The 15,415-nt window shown below is 40.3% G+C and overlaps 2 protein-coding genes across 5 annotated transcripts in view; one reads left to right on the top strand and one right to left on the bottom strand.

Moving 5' to 3' along the window:
* LOC140518842 (polycystin-1-like protein 2) overlaps window positions 1-15,415 on the bottom strand; it is a 110,787-nt gene that overhangs the window by 51,000 nt on the left and 44,372 nt on the right. The window contains exons 19-22 of the mRNA XM_072631308.1: window positions 13,942-14,172; window positions 12,465-12,566; window positions 8,490-8,668; window positions 4,675-4,821 (exon numbers count right to left, since the gene is read on the bottom strand). Of these exons, the coding sequence (XP_072487409.1) occupies window positions 4,675-4,821; window positions 8,490-8,668; window positions 12,465-12,566; window positions 13,942-14,172 (659 nt within the window). The remainder of the gene's footprint in view (window positions 1-4,674; window positions 4,822-8,489; window positions 8,669-12,464; window positions 12,567-13,941; window positions 14,173-15,415) is intronic.
* BCO1 (beta-carotene oxygenase 1) overlaps window positions 2,771-15,415 on the top strand; it is a 152,640-nt gene continuing 139,995 nt past the window's right edge. For 3 of the 4 annotated variants that reach the window (XM_072634170.1, XM_072634171.1, XM_072634172.1), the window contains exon 1: window positions 2,771-3,138. The gene's annotated coding sequence lies outside the window, so the exon portion shown is untranslated. Of the gene's footprint in view, window positions 3,139-8,535; window positions 8,624-15,415 lie in introns of those variants that run through there. The other variant, XM_072634169.1, reaches the window with a different exon arrangement.

Genomic DNA, 15,415 nt, shown 5'->3' on the forward strand with positions numbered 1-15,415 from the left:
GTCTATTTATAGGCCTATGTGACCACATATTCCCTTTTTTTCTTGGAACAGGGGCTATGCTTCCAGCTCTAAAGGTACACAGGTATTTCAGTCACAGATGTCTTGCTGCTTTGAACTCCAGCCCAGTTCACAGCTGTGATACATTCTGTTCTGAGTCACATAGACTTTCACACCTTTTGGCACTGAGTTGTGATGGCACTGAGTTGGCTTGTGATGCCTTCTGGCTCTGAGTCTATTAGTTGAAAACTATATTCTGGGAGGTTGGTATTTAACTTTGGGGCTCACTCATGGGAAGAATGTTTATCTGAAGTCTTTGTCATTTGGCCAGACCAGACACTGGGTAGCCATTGTTAGGTGGTCCCTGGCTTTGTGAACCCAAATGTTGGTGCCCCCTGGTCTGGTGATTATGTATCTATTACTCTGTTTAGACAGTTGGACTCCTGTCTATTGGATTCTTTCTTGGATATTCACTTCTCTCTAGTTCTATATCTTTCTCATAGTTTAATTAAAGTAAGATTACAAAACCCTTTCAACTGTCTTTCCTTTAGAAAAGCAAATCAAGAATCTGTGTTAGTAACCCTCCTGTGTGCTGGTGTTATTGATCTTGTGCCTCCACAGCAGCTGTTAGTAGCATTAATACTACAACTTCTTCAAAAATTTAGATGCTATACCATTTGGTGCATATATGTTTAGTACTGATATGACTTCATTCTCTACAGTACCTTTCAGCAAAATGTAGTTTCCTTCTTTGACTCTTTTAATTAGATTTATTTTTGATTTTGCTTTGTCTGAGATTATGATTGCTACCCTGCTATCTTGCTTCAGCTGAAGTATAATAGATACTGCTCCAGCCCCTTACTTCAACTGGTATGTATCTCTCTCTGCTTCAGATGTGTTTCTTGTAAATAGCATATTGTAGGATTCTGGTTTTCAATTCATTCTGCTATCTGCTTCCATTTTATGGGTGAGTTTGTCCCATTCACATTTATAGTTACTATAACTATGTATTTCCCTCCATGATATTTTTTGCTTGTTTATCCCTCTGTCTGTCTCTCTCTCTCTCACCCCTTACCCTTTCCTTTCTCACAAATGTTTTACTTCTGATCACTATCTTCCCCAATATACCTTCCCTTTTATTAGTTTCTCCTCCCCCTTCTATTAGTCAATTTTGATGAGTTCACCACCACCCCTCTTCCTCTACATCATAACAGCTTTTTCGTGCCTCTTTTATGTGAGATAATTTATCCCATTTAATCTCCCCCCCTCCTTTCTCTAGTGCAATTTTATCTCTTTCCTCTTTATTTTGATTTTTGGGATATCATCTCATCAAAGTCACCTTATATCCATACCTTTGGTCTAAATACTTCTAATTGCTCTTGTAGTAACAAACTTGTTAAGAGTTATAAATATTATTTTGCCATATGGAAATATAAATACTTAAACCTCATTAAATTTCTTATGTTTTATCTTGTTGTGTTTTTTTTTAACCTTTTTATGTTTCCCTTGAATTTTGTATTTGGAGGTAAAATTTTTATTCAGCTTTGGTCTTTTAATTAGAAATGCATGTAAGTCCTCTATTTTGTTAAATATCCATTTTTCCTGAAAAATTGTATTCAATTTTGTTGGGTAGGTGATTCTTGATTGTAACCCTAACTTCTTTGTCTTCCAGTATTTTATATTCCAAGCCCTGCAGCTCTTTAATGTGGAAGCTGCCAAATTCTATGTAATCCTGACTGTAACCCCAAAATATTTGAATTGTTTCTTTTTGGCTGCTTCCAGTATGTTCTCCTTGAGCTATGAGCTCTGGAATTTGGCTATGATGTTCCTGGGAATTTTCATTTTGTGATCTCTCAGGTGGATTCTTTCAATTTCTATTTTGCCCTCTGGTTCTAATATATCAGGGCAGTTTTCTTTGATAATTTCTTGAAAGATGTTGTCCAGACTTTTTTTTTAAATATCATGGCTTTCAGGTGGTTCAATAATTCTTATATTATCTCTCCTGGTTCTAATTTCTAGGTCACTTGTTTTTCCGATGAAGAATTCCACATTTTCTTCTATTTTTTTCCTTTCTTGATTTTGTTTTTATCATATCTTGATATCTCATAGTCATTAGTTTCCATTTGTTCAATCTAACTTTTAAGGAATTATTTTTCTTCAGTGAGCTTTTGTATTTCCTTTTTCATTTGGCCAATTCTATTTTTCAAGAAGCCATTTTCCTCAATAAATTTTTGTATGTCTTTTCCTATGTTATTGACTCTTTTTTCATGATTCTCTTGCATTACTCTCATTTCTTTTCCAAATTTTTCTTTCACTTATCTAATTTGCTTTTTAAAATTCTTTTTAAGTTCTTCCAGGAATTTGTTTTGGGCCTGAGACCAAATTACCTTTGAGGCTTCACATGTAGTCATTTTGACACTATTATCTTCTTCTAAGTTTATACCTTGATCTTCCCCTATCACCACAATAACTTTCTATAATCAAGTTTTTTGCTCATTTTTTTCTGCCATTTTTGTGACTTGGTGTCTTTATGTGAGAAGCACTCTGGTCTTCTACTGTCCCACTATTTTGTCCTGGGGCTATGGGTCTTACTGGTCCCTTTCATTGGGCTTCAGGGCTTAGCTGCTTGCTTTCTCTGGAGGGTAGGCTTGCATTGGGAGGTGGAGTCTCCCTGTTGGCCTCCTCTGGGTGTGGGGTTTAGCTGCTGGCCTGCCCCAGAGGTGGGGCCTTGCTGCTGGGTTGCTACAGTAACAGAATTTTTCTGGTGTCTGGTACTGGAGGAGGGATCTTGTTGATCTGCCCCAGGGTTGTGGCCCTGCTACTGGAATGGGGTCTCTGCTGGTAGGCCCCAGGGACAGGGTTTTGCTGTTGGCCTGCCCCAGGGGTAGGGTTTCATGACTGGTCAGCAATGGGGTCAAGGCCTCACTGGTGGCTTGTGCTGGGGGTGGGGCCTTCCTGTGCTGCACAGATTGCTTACTTGCCTAGGAGACTGCTGGCTTGCAAGAAAGCAGGGCCTCCCTGGTGAATTGCCCAAGCTTGGAGCTTTGCTGAAGGCCCTGAGTTGAGAGACTGGCTGCTGTTGCTGCTCTTGGACCTCACTCCCCTCCCATCCCAGTGAGACAGACCTTTCCTGTTCTGCTGGTAAGCAGCTTCCCTGCTCCTAGATCAATTCCAAGGTGGTTTTTTTAGTTGTTTGGAGGGGAATTTGGGAGGGCTTCTGAGGATTCATCAGAAGTTGGCCTCAGTATTTTTAAAGCACTTTTCCTGATCGAGAGATCTCTGCTCCTATCATTACCAACACTGTATGCTATTTTTCAATGGACAAGTCTTATTCCCTTGACAACTCCCACAAATCTCCCCAAAAGACTTCCAACTTTTGTACAACAGGGCCTGTAGCAGGGTCATCTTTTTATCCCCAGGTCACTGCCTGCTGTATAATAGCTGTTTAATAAATGTTTGCTGAATTGAATTGTGCCCAGAATACCTTCCCTTCCATGGTGCATGTCCTTTGCTCTTTAGGCTGGCATTCAGCCCAACTACCTTTCCAGATTTATTTCATGTTATATACCTGAAAAACTGAACACTCTTATTTCCCATTTCCCGCTCTTAGCTTTTGTCCATTCTGGTGTCTTTCCTCCTCTGCCCTCACTATTCTATCTACCTAGTTCCCATCCACACTACATGTGTGGTTCCTGATTTCTCACAGGAATTTCATCCTCTTTGGATCTACTACATAGTTTGCTCCTTCATCTGATCCCATGAGTCCTGTACTTTGTTATTGTGACTTTCCATTAGGAATAGAGTAGGCCTTTCCTTTTACTTTTATTGCCTTCTTTTTTTGCATACAAGAAGCCCTATAAGAAAACTGAATTGAGTTTGTGTTCAAAGATATCTCTTTTTGCATTTTCCTGGCATTTAAAATTTTTAAAGAATTTATTGATTAGCAATTGTGTCTCAGAGTTTTTCTTTAAGGTACTACAACCCTGAATAATCCTAATCAACTCATTTAACCTTTGAGGGGTTCAGTTTTCTCATTTGTAAAAGAAGGGGTTGGACTAGAATAGATAATGCTTCTCCTCTCTACATACTCTATAATGCAGCTACATTGGCCTTGTGTTATTGATCATTTGAGACTCCTTCCTGCCATCTCATTGTATTTTCACTGGCTGACTCCCATGCCTGGAGTGCTTTACCTATTCACCTTCAAATCCTGGCTCCCTTTAAGACTCAGGTCAAATCCCAGTTTCTGAGAGAGGCCTTCCCCTTTCCCTCCTCCATTATTTCCTTCTCTCTAACAACTTTCCATTTATACTGTATATATCTGGTATATAAATAGTAATTTGTATGTTGTCTCTCCCATGAGAACATGAAATCCTTGAAAATGGGGACCATCCTTTTTTTTTCTTTGTATCCCTAGCACTTGGCATAATGCCTGGTACATAGTACTTAATAAACACTACTTACCAACTGACCAACATTCTCTGTCCTATATTCTAAGGCCTACTCTAGCTCTTACGTTATATGGTTATGAAATCCAATGCATAATAATACAATGTTATTCATATACATTTGTTTCTCTGAGATTTTCAAAGTCACATGAATGCTCAGTCCTTCTTCATGAAGTATGAACCAAGGTTAACATAGGAACGAATGGAAGGTTCGGGAACTAAGTCTTACCTGAATTGTTTCATGTCTTGTTCTGTGGCCACGGGGAACCTCCTGTCTAGAACACAGTCTCCAACATCAATGGACAACCAAGAATTACAGAGGAAATACCATTTCTGATCCAGTGTCAAATCATGGACTGATACACGGTTGACGTACCTAGAATAGACAGTCAGATTATCAAGGAGTCCAGAAAGTAACCCTAATGCCTATCAGAACAGGGATTCTTGGGGCTATCCAAGAGGACTTCACTGGTTGGTCCAATCCCTGGAAGAAGCAATCCTGAAAAAGAAACCCAGGTTATTTTCCTCTATGATGATTTAACATTTTGTAGAAAAATTTGGCCACACACAGAGAGTAGTTCATAAAGGGCTTTCACTACAACCCTGTGAGGTGGGAAGTAAAAATATGAGTACCCCCATTTTACTAATTAGAAAACTGAGACTGAATCACAGAATCTCATAGTTCAAAGGGACCTTAGAGACTATCTAGTCAAACCTTGAATAAGAAGTCCCTCTATAACATCAACAAGGGATTCTTCCTGCTTTCATGTGCTGGGGTGGGGAAGAAACCTGATACCTCCTAAAGAAGCTCATTTTGGCTAGCTCCATCCTACTCTCCACAGTGGCCATTCTAAACCTTCCCATCTCATCTCAAGCTTCTTAAAAATTTTCTAGCCCTTTCCTCTCAGCAAAAGACTATATCTTACACTCTGTTTAGAAAATAGAAGCCAGCCTTTACAAGGAACACCTCCTTCTCTATTGTAAACTTCATAAACTTACTATATCATCTCCCGTTCTCTTCTTAGACTCACAGACTCATGTCTCATTTGTTTTGGAAATTATGCCTCTTAATGAAATTACTGTCATTGAGATTGCAGTCCATTAAAACATTCTGATCTTTTTAACCATAACTCTTATCTGGCCCTGCTTCCCCAACTTTGTACTTTTAAAGTTGATTTTTATTTAGACCTTGTGTTGCAGGACTATAGAATTCTATCAGATTTGATCTTACTAGATTCAATCCTCTAGTCTAGCCTGTTGAGATCTTTTTAGAGTCTAATTCTTTCAGTCAACAAAGTATCCTTTCCAGCTTTGTGTTACCAGCATATTTCATAAAACCTTGTCATCTATACATACTTTCTTTCATCCAAGTAATTGATAAAAATGTTAAATATCACAGAGCTAGAAACAGCATTGAGACTAGACCAAGGTCACGGTCTGGTACTAGTACCAGAGCAAGGACTCAAACCCAGGTTTTCAGAATCCAAAGTCCAACACTCTTTCTACCCTATCAGCCCCTCTGGATGGCTAAATTTCAATAAGTGTGCTGACATGGAAGGGCCCTCTGAAACTGGCAACTATATGTTTAACACTAAACTAGGGTGCCAACACACTTACCAGGGGACAAATTCTAATTTACCAGTGATCTAGACCACAAAGAACAAGGGAACAGGCCTAGTGTACCCACATAGGGGATGAAGGCTGACAGCCTGTCTTACCATTCACCACAGATACAAATGACTTTATATCATAAGACTTATAATTCTGGACCTGCCTATACAAATCATAAGACGGACAATTTTTCCAAAATACCTTTCTGGTGTCACAAAAAAGCACTGAATCTTGGGAGTCAGATCACCTAGTCATACCTTTATTTTATTTTATTTCTTCAAATTAAATTTTATTTTTATTCTGCATTTAACCAAAACCAAATAGAAGAGGCATTTGTATACACCGTGTAGAAAAGAAAAAAATAGGATTGCTTTTTCATCCTCTAGTTCTACAGACTAGGAAGTTGGAGGTCTTCAAGTGGAGACCAAGAGTCCTGATTTAGATCTACAAACCAGAGTTAGATGACAACTGAAGAGACAGTCTTGGTGCTGGTGAGAAGACAATAGAATTGGGTAACATGGCTAAGTTATGGGCACACTGAAGCATATCTGAGCCTCCTTTTCAGTTCAATTGAAAATTATTAAGAAATAAACAATTACTTAATCAAACTGTTCAGGAAATGAGGTCCTCCCTTGAATTCTGTTTTCTTTCACCTAATCCCTTACTTTTAGGGAAGTGTATTTCCTTCAAGAAGAGTAAGAAAAGGCTCAGGAAAATGAATTAGGGGTGGCAACCAGACTTAGAGAGAAGAAGAACTCATCTCTAGTTGAAATCATTGCCTTCTCCCTCCCCAGAAGGTGTCAGCGTGTTTGTCCAAGGAAGATTTGTTCATCTCATTTCTGTTAACTGCTCTTGACAGGTCATAAAAGGATTGTGTGGTTTTAGCAAAAGGATTCTCCATAATTAAGTGACTGTTGTTATGGCTTGATGAAGTAATATATTAACTTTTACTTTGTTCTGAGTTGTGTAATTATATTTCATCACATTGTGAAATTTTCCTGAGTTCAAGAATCCCAAACATATTATTTCAAATTATCTTGGGAAAGAAAGAGATATCTGAGAGCATGATGGGACTGTGTAAGTTTAGGCAATTGTCTTCTTAAACAACACAATAACGTTTACATAGTGTTTTACAGTTGGCAGTGGACTTTACATACATTATTCAATCTTCACAACAACCCTTTGAGGCAGATGCTATTATTATTATCATTTTGTTGTTAATTGTTTCAATCATGTCCAACTCTTTGTGATCCTGTTTGCCTCAGTTTCCTCATTTGTAAAATGAGCTGTTGAAGGAAATGGCAAACCAGTCTGGTATCTTTGACAAGAAAATCCCAAATGGAATCACAAAGAATCAGATAACTGAATGAGAACAACATACTGAGGCATGGAGGGTAAGTTGAACTCAGATCTTCCTGACTCCGCATCCTATACTCTATCCACTGTGCCACCTAACTGCCTGAATAATGATAAATTGAGAAAAACTATTCCTGGCAGACTTGTACCTACAACTCAGAACACAACATTAATAGGCTTTTTTTTCTTCTACATTTCTTAGGAACCTATTGGATTTACTCTGTTATAACGTCCTTTTCCACTCTGATCATGTGATGTTTAGACTTTAACTAGAGCCAGGACTCTTCCTAACTGGACACCCTGCTTCCATTTTTTTACCCATGCAATCCAAATTCCCGTTCTCTGGCTTTGTTTCCCTTTTTGTAAAACGAAGGGATTGGCCTATATTATCTCACTTTTCTAACTCTGACAATCTATGTTATACATTCCTCCCAGGTCTGGAAATTGACATTCAAATGACTCCTTCTGGGTCTGACATTTTATTCTCCAAGGCCTTTCCTGCCTCTGGCATTCTACATTCTATATTCTAAAGTCACAGGATCATGGACTTAGAATTGGAAGGAGTATTGTAGATCATTTAGTACAACCTCTTTATTTTATGGGTAAGGAACCTGATGCCCAGAGAGATTAGATCACTTGACCAAAGTCACACAGGTGGCAAGTGACAGAATGGGACCAGAATCCAGTTCTTTTGGCTCCAAAACTAGCATTCTTTCCATGACACTAATTGGCCATCTCCCCAGTACTTTGTGGCCAGCACAGAGGTCAGGAGGGATATCAGGAATGTTTGCCTTTCGACATTCATAGCCATAGCATCTGCAACCATGAACCTAGCCCCTTTAGGCCTAGACAGGAAAAAGAAGAAAGGGATGTTATGAATATCCTGAAACGTATCTCATTTAGTCTTTTAGTGTCAGTGGGAGGTAAAAGTTCTGATCTTTACAGTGGATATTATCCCCATTTTGCAGACAGGAAAACTTAGAAACAAGGACAAACAGTAGAGACAAAGTCTCTTGACTTTTTTGCCTGTTCATTCTGCTTGACTCCCTGGACTCTGGTTGCCCTGCATGAGCTTACCAAGATGGCCTGTCTCCAGAGTTGTCATGCCACAGTCGGATGCTCTGAAGTTCCCCCAGTGGAAAGAGAGTAGCCAGCAAGAAGACATCCACACCCCCTCGCTCAAAGACTGGAGTCTCTGGATCTGACAAATGGTGAGGCTCACTTTCTCCTTCCAGCCCATAAAGGGTAACTGTCACCTGAAATGATAATGAATCCAAATTCACATTCTCCAATAATATGTTTGAAGGCCTTGAGGTGCCAGGGTCATCTTTTGACTCTGATGTTTCCCTCACTCTACATACCTAACCAATTATATTCAAATCAATATTCTAACCAACAATCAGTGACCAGATTTTATAGATTCTTTCTCTCAAAGTCTCAAGACTCATCCCTTTTTCTCCATAAATGGTGCCACCATCCTGGTTCAACTCCTACCTAGACTATTGTGATACCTTCTTACTTGCCACTAGTGTCTACTGGATGGAGTTATACCTGCATTGATTATCTTACTAAAGTTACCCCAACTTGAGGGCTTGCCCTTTGCATTGCTTTATAAGTGATAACAAATTTGAGCTGAGTCATCCACCTCTCAACCAAGCACCTTTGGGCCAAAGACATAGATCAATGAGAGGGCAAGAGAAAGTCAGGGAGCAGAGCCAAGGAAACAATCTCTATTAGAGGGGAAGCTTGGCTGATCTTCAGCTTGGACCAACAGCATCATTTATTTCAAATCTGCTAGCCAATAGGTTCTTTCTAATAGTCATCTTAGAGGTTGACCCCTTAGATAACGTCCTTAAATGTGAATGCAGAGAGATTCTGCTCAACTCTCAAATTGCCTCTTTGTGTGTTCCCTCCCCCATTAGAATATTAATTCCTTAAGGGCAGGGACTGTTTTTTGCCTTTATGTTAAACATCACAGAGCTAAAGACAAATCCACATGTTGTTACTTGACCAAGGTCAAGTACTAGCACTAGTACCAGAACCAGAACTCAAACCCAGGTCTTGTATCCCCAATAGTTATCACACACATAGTAGGTATTCAATAAACATCTGTTGATTAAATTTATGCCAAAATTTCCACCTGTCCTACTATCATCTCAAACTCACCTCATCTGAAACTGAACTCATCCCCACTTTATCTCTAAACCTTCCCTTCTTCTCCATTTCCTCATTTCTATGGATAACATTACCTTCCTCCTGTTCACGTTGACTTTTGAAACCTCAGAGTCATCTTTTGACTCTGATGTTTCCCTCACTCTACATACCTAACCAATTATATTCAAATCAATATTCTAACCAACAATCAGTGACCAGATTTTATAGATTCTTTCTCTCAAAGTCTCAAGACTCATCCCTTTTTCTCCATAAATGGTGCCACCATCCTGGTTCAACTCCTACCTAGACTACTGTGATACCTTCTTACTTGCCACTAGTGTCTACTGGATGGAGTTATACCTGCATTGATTATCTTACTAAAGTTACCTTCAGAAACCTACAATGGCTGCCTATTTCTGTCTCGTTACAAATAAATTACTTAACTTGGCATTAAGGCCTCTTTATAAACTGTTGCCAACCTTTGCAGCCCTTTGTGCCACCATTTATTCCCCTATGATGAACCGTCCCTCTGTGTTCTTAAACTGGTTTCTGCATTATCCTTTGAACATGTCTTGGGTTCTCAGGCCTCTGCTGTCATGGACCTCCTCAAACACACTCACTGGTAGTTGAGCTATTGCCAGTGACATCATTTACACCCTTAGCTCTGGGTCCACTTGCATATCTTGGGTGTGGAGACCACAGACAGCTCAGTAATTTGTCATCTGATCAGAGAGTTCCCATTACTTCCCAAATACTAGCTGAAATCATTGTCAATCTAAAAGCATTTATTAAATAGTAACTTTGTTCCAAGCACTGTGCTAAATGCTAGAGATAAAAAAAAAAAAATAAAGCAAAAAATATTCCCTGCCCTGCAGAAGCTTACATTTTAATGAACAGTGTGGGTAAAGCACAATGGCCTGGACTCATGTGCAGACCCGTTAAACTTCTGTGCTCAGGATATGTCAGTTTCTGCTCCCGCCCTGGCACCCATTCTCTCTTGGGTATGCAGAATGCTTGCTGTGGTTCCCAGCTACGTCACCTCCTCATCTTCTCCCAAACATGGGCTCCCTCCTCTGGACTCTGCAGATTCACTCCAGGAAGACCCTTTGTGAACATTTCCACATGCTGACTTCACACACTCAAGGGACTTGTGCTACCATGCTGACTTCTTTAACAATGGGCTTCAAGGTTATGTCCTGACTCTTCCTAAATATTCCGGGGTGATTAGTTGTAATTATGCACTTCTATGGCCTTGAGTACATTGCTCAACTCCCTCCCTGCCCCGTCCCCTTTTTAGTTAAACTATTATCTTCCCTTTTGGTCATATCACCCACTGTGCTTCATATGCCTTAGTTTCACTGCCCATCGTAATCCTCCAGAGCCCAGATTAGTTGCCACATCCTCTATGAAGCCTTTCCCCTCAACAGGAAGGGGTATCTCCCTAAATAGCTCTAGGAGATATTGTTTGTATCAATTTACCTTCAAGAAATATTCTCCTAAATACTTGCCTCCTGCAGTCAGGTGGTGCAGTAGATAGAGTGTCTGGCCTGGATTTAGGAAGACTCATCTGCCTGAGTTCAAATCTGGCCTCAGACATTTATGAGCTCCATGAATCACTTAGTCCTGTTTGCCTCAGTTCCCTCATCTGTGAAATGAGCTGAAGAAGGAAATGGCAAACCAACCACTCCAGCGTCTTTGCCAAGAAAACCCTGAATGGAGTCACAAAGTCAGACACAATTCAACAATGACAGTAATGTTTGCTTCTGTGTTTCACCTCTGCAAGTAGATTTTAAGCTCGAAAAGAATAGTTGTGCATTCACATTCTTCATAGCACTTAGCGTAGAAAATGCACATAATAGGTATTTAATTAAACATATTCAATAAATGCATGTTGACTGGTATGGAGTTTTACAGAAGTTAAGTATGAAGGATCCTACTATATCTGGCATATAGTAAATATGCTATAAAACTATCATATATTATTTATTACTTTATAAAATATGTTGTTTATTATAAAAATCAGATAATAGAAGTATAATATGTGGCACTTTAAGCCTTCCCAAATGCTCTTCTCTTAGGAGGTAGAGAATGTAAGTATTATCACACCCATTTTATAGATGAGGAAGCAAAAATACAGAGATAAAGTGACTTGCTCATGGTCAAATAGCTAATATGGCACCAGAGCCAGGAGTCAAACCCATGTTTTCTGATAGTCTAACATACTTCCTACTATATACAACTGTTTCTTTCAACTTTATGCTATCAGAATAATAACAGCTCACACTTTCACAGCACTTTAAGATTTCCAGAGTACTTTCCAAAAGCAGAGTTTAAGTCCCTTGAAGGCAGGGGTTGAATTTCATTTTTGTCTTTGAATATCCAGCTCCTAGCCTAGTTTCTGGCACAACTACTGAGTTGAACTAAATTCCTTACAATAACACTTTAGGGAAGATAGTACAGGTATCCTTCTCCCTGTTTTCTAGATGAGGAAACTGAGGCCAAGAGAGCTAAAGGTACTTGCCAATGAGCATACCACTAGTAAATGTCAGAGCTTGATCTTAAACCCAGGTTTTCTGATTCTATGTTCAATGACCTTTCTACTACACCCCTTTGTAGTACTGATCATTTAAAATTAGGACAGGGAAAGGTACAGGCATCTGGACTTAAGTACTACTGTATAAATACTATTCTTTGTGTTTTGCGCCTCAACTTTCCTTCTTTCCCTTAGGGATGAGCTTATTTGTCAGCTCTTAATCCTATGATTTCTATTTTAGACCCATAAGAGACATCAAAGTTAAAGAAATACAAGTGCTGTCTCATGGGCTGGACTGGGTTTCTCTGATGCATAGTTAAAGTGGGATGAGTTTGTCTATCCAACCCCTTACAGGACCCTTTTACCTTGGAGGTGGTAGCTGCACCCCGTCGGTGGCCAGTAAAGACTGTCACTAGGTAGTGGTACCGGGCAAAGGGATCGTTGTCCTCTAGCACTGTGATCTTCACCTGGATGGAAGTAGGGTATTATTAAAGCATTTGCTGAGCAGTGTCAATGCCAGCACCACTACAGTCAGAGAGGGGTAAATCATCTCTCCCTGTGGGTGGTAGGAGGGTCTGGCAGAGCTGGCAATAATAGGCCCTATTAAGCAGCAGAGCTGGGACTCAAATTTCACATCTTCTGACTCTGAGATCAGTGCTCCGGATCACTGAAGTTCAGAACTGAGAGAGGCCTCAGGGGCCATCCAGTGCAACCCATATCTAAACAGGAATCCTTCTAAAATGTCCCTGACAGTTACTTGGCCTCAGTCTAAAGACCTCCAGGGAAGGGGTACCCATTGCCTTCTTGTGTTTTCCGAAGTCCTGAACATTTTCACATCTGTGATGCCTTTTACAGCTTCACAATAGCCCTTTGAGACAGACAAGGCAAATGTGATCCTTAGCTTATAGATAAGAAGACTGAGGCACAGAGAGGTTAAGGATCTTGCCAGAGGTCACCCAGCTAGTTAAGTGGCCCATTGGATTAGAAAGCAAGCTTGCTGACTCCCAACTTATGTTCTTTTGTCCCGGACTACCACGCAGGCTCACAGAGGGTGGTCAAAAGAAGAAATCACTCTGTTCTTCCAATTAATATCACTAAAGATAATAGTTCATATTTCCATAATTTTTTTAAGATATGAAAAGTGCTTTGCATTTGTTATCTCATTTGAGCCTTACAGCACCTTTTGAGGGAGTAGGTGCTATTATTATGCCCATTTTACAGATATGCAAAATGAGTCTCAGAGAAATTCAGTGATTTGTCCCAGGTCTTAGCTAATAACCATCTGGTATGGGATTTTAATCTAGATCTTCTTGATTCCAAGTCTAATGTCAGTCAACAGTCAGACAAACATTTATTAAGCAGCCACTATGTGCCTGGCTGGGCCATTATACCACACTGCCTCTCTCCTAGTCATGGAATCTTAGGTCTGGACAGGACTCCAAGTGGTGAGCTTGTCTAGTCAGGATCCTGGGATCTGTGACCTTGTCTAGTCAACAATCATTTGTTAAGCACTTACTATGTGCCAAATGCTGTGCTAAGTGCTGAGTATACAAACACGAGCAAAAAAAAAAGAGCCTCAAGAAGTTTATGCACTCTAATGCAAGAAGACAAAAAAAAAAGTTGAAAAGCACAGGGGTGTGGGGAAGGAAAAGGTACCCCACTTTGTACAGTGTCACAGTTCCTGCCTATTGCACAAATGCCCTTCATACTACTCCTGAAAAGTGTCCACCCAGCCCTATTTGAGCATGTCCATTAAGGGAAAATTCATTTCCTCTTAAGGCAGCCCATTCTATTATTAGATAAACTTGACTGTTAGAAAGCTCTCCCTCCCAGACCACTTACCTTGGCATTATCCTGAATGTCTTTCCTTCTTGCCCAGAATGCTACCATCACATATACCACACAGAGGCAGCCCACAGTGGTCACTACCACAGGATTATCCACAAATGTGCCAAAGAGCTCAGTCGTTTGGCTCACATCAACAATGTTGGGCATCACAAAGAAGGTGCTTCCAAAGAAGGTGAGATGGTTGCAGAGGCAGTGGGTGCTGTAAAGGGTAGTCTGGGAACCCACCTAAAAGCACACCCCCAAAGCACTTCATTAATGGGATAATGAGATCACAAATTTAAAGCTAGAAGGTACCTCAGAAGTCAATCAGCTCCTTCTCATTTTGCAAATGAGGAAAAGAGGTTAAGTGACTTGCTCAAGGACACACAGGTAGTAATTAGCAGAGCTGGTAGGTGAACTCAGGGCTTCAGATATTATTTCTAACATTTTTGGTTTGGGGATCTCATTTCTGCACTGAGTAACATGAGTTCAATCTGACTTTGGAGAAAGGAAAACCTATTGATGATGTAGTGAGATGGTTGGTGAGTCAGTGTGTCCATTTGTCCCAGGGATGTTTCTTTTCTGACAGAGAGGATGTTAACTACCCTGAATTGGATCAGGGATCTCAACTTGCTAGAGCAGTGCTGGGCATAGGTGGAAGAGTTTTGCAAACCTTAAGATAGCTCCCCAGGGAGCTGGGGTACTTTGTATTTATACGACCTGCATTCTCAAGGTTGGTGAGAATACCTTCCACTCAGCTACCTTTCAGTATTCTGGAGATGAGGGATAACAGGGACATATATCTAGAAATGGAAGTGACCACAGAGTTTCATCTAGTCCAACTCCCTCATTTTACAGGTGAGGAAACTGAGGCCCAGAGCAATGCAAAGACTTTCCTAAGATCATATAGATAGTAGAATGCATGGGTAGAACGAGTTGTAATTAGCCATCTTCAGGGATGTCAGATGGCTTGTTACATGGTGAGATGAAAGCTTCAGTTTGGGGGAAGTTCTGTAGGACATACATTTTGTCATTCTACCTAGGGAAAGACCTACTCTCAAGGCTCTCCACAAGCCCCCTCTAATCAGACTATAGTCCCTGAGGTTGGAATAGAGACCTTAGCACTGGGTTAGTAAATGTGCAGAAAAAAATTTGGACAGATTATGAGCTTTAGCCTATTGCTAGAATAGGCTTTTGTCCCTACCCCTGTCCCTATCCCTGTCCTCCAATCAGTAGCTGTCTCCCATGACCTTTATCTTCTTATGGAATTTAGATAGTCTGGAAGTTATCAGCTAAATCATGGGGAAAACAGGTTCAGCTCTCTGGGGGATGGGCTGCCCGATAGCAATTGCACCCTACTGGGCCATCAGCAACAGTGGCTACCTATCCAACCTATCTTGAAACTTACCTTACTTAGTCCATGATGTATATAAGGCAGGCTTTCACATCAAAGCCAACTATGGAAGGTCCATGAATCATTGATCCCCTA

This window comes from Notamacropus eugenii, chromosome 1 (genome assembly GCF_028372415.1).
Source record: "Notamacropus eugenii isolate mMacEug1 chromosome 1, mMacEug1.pri_v2, whole genome shotgun sequence".
In the NCBI taxonomy this organism is placed as follows: Eukaryota; Metazoa; Chordata; class Mammalia; order Diprotodontia; family Macropodidae; genus Notamacropus; species Notamacropus eugenii.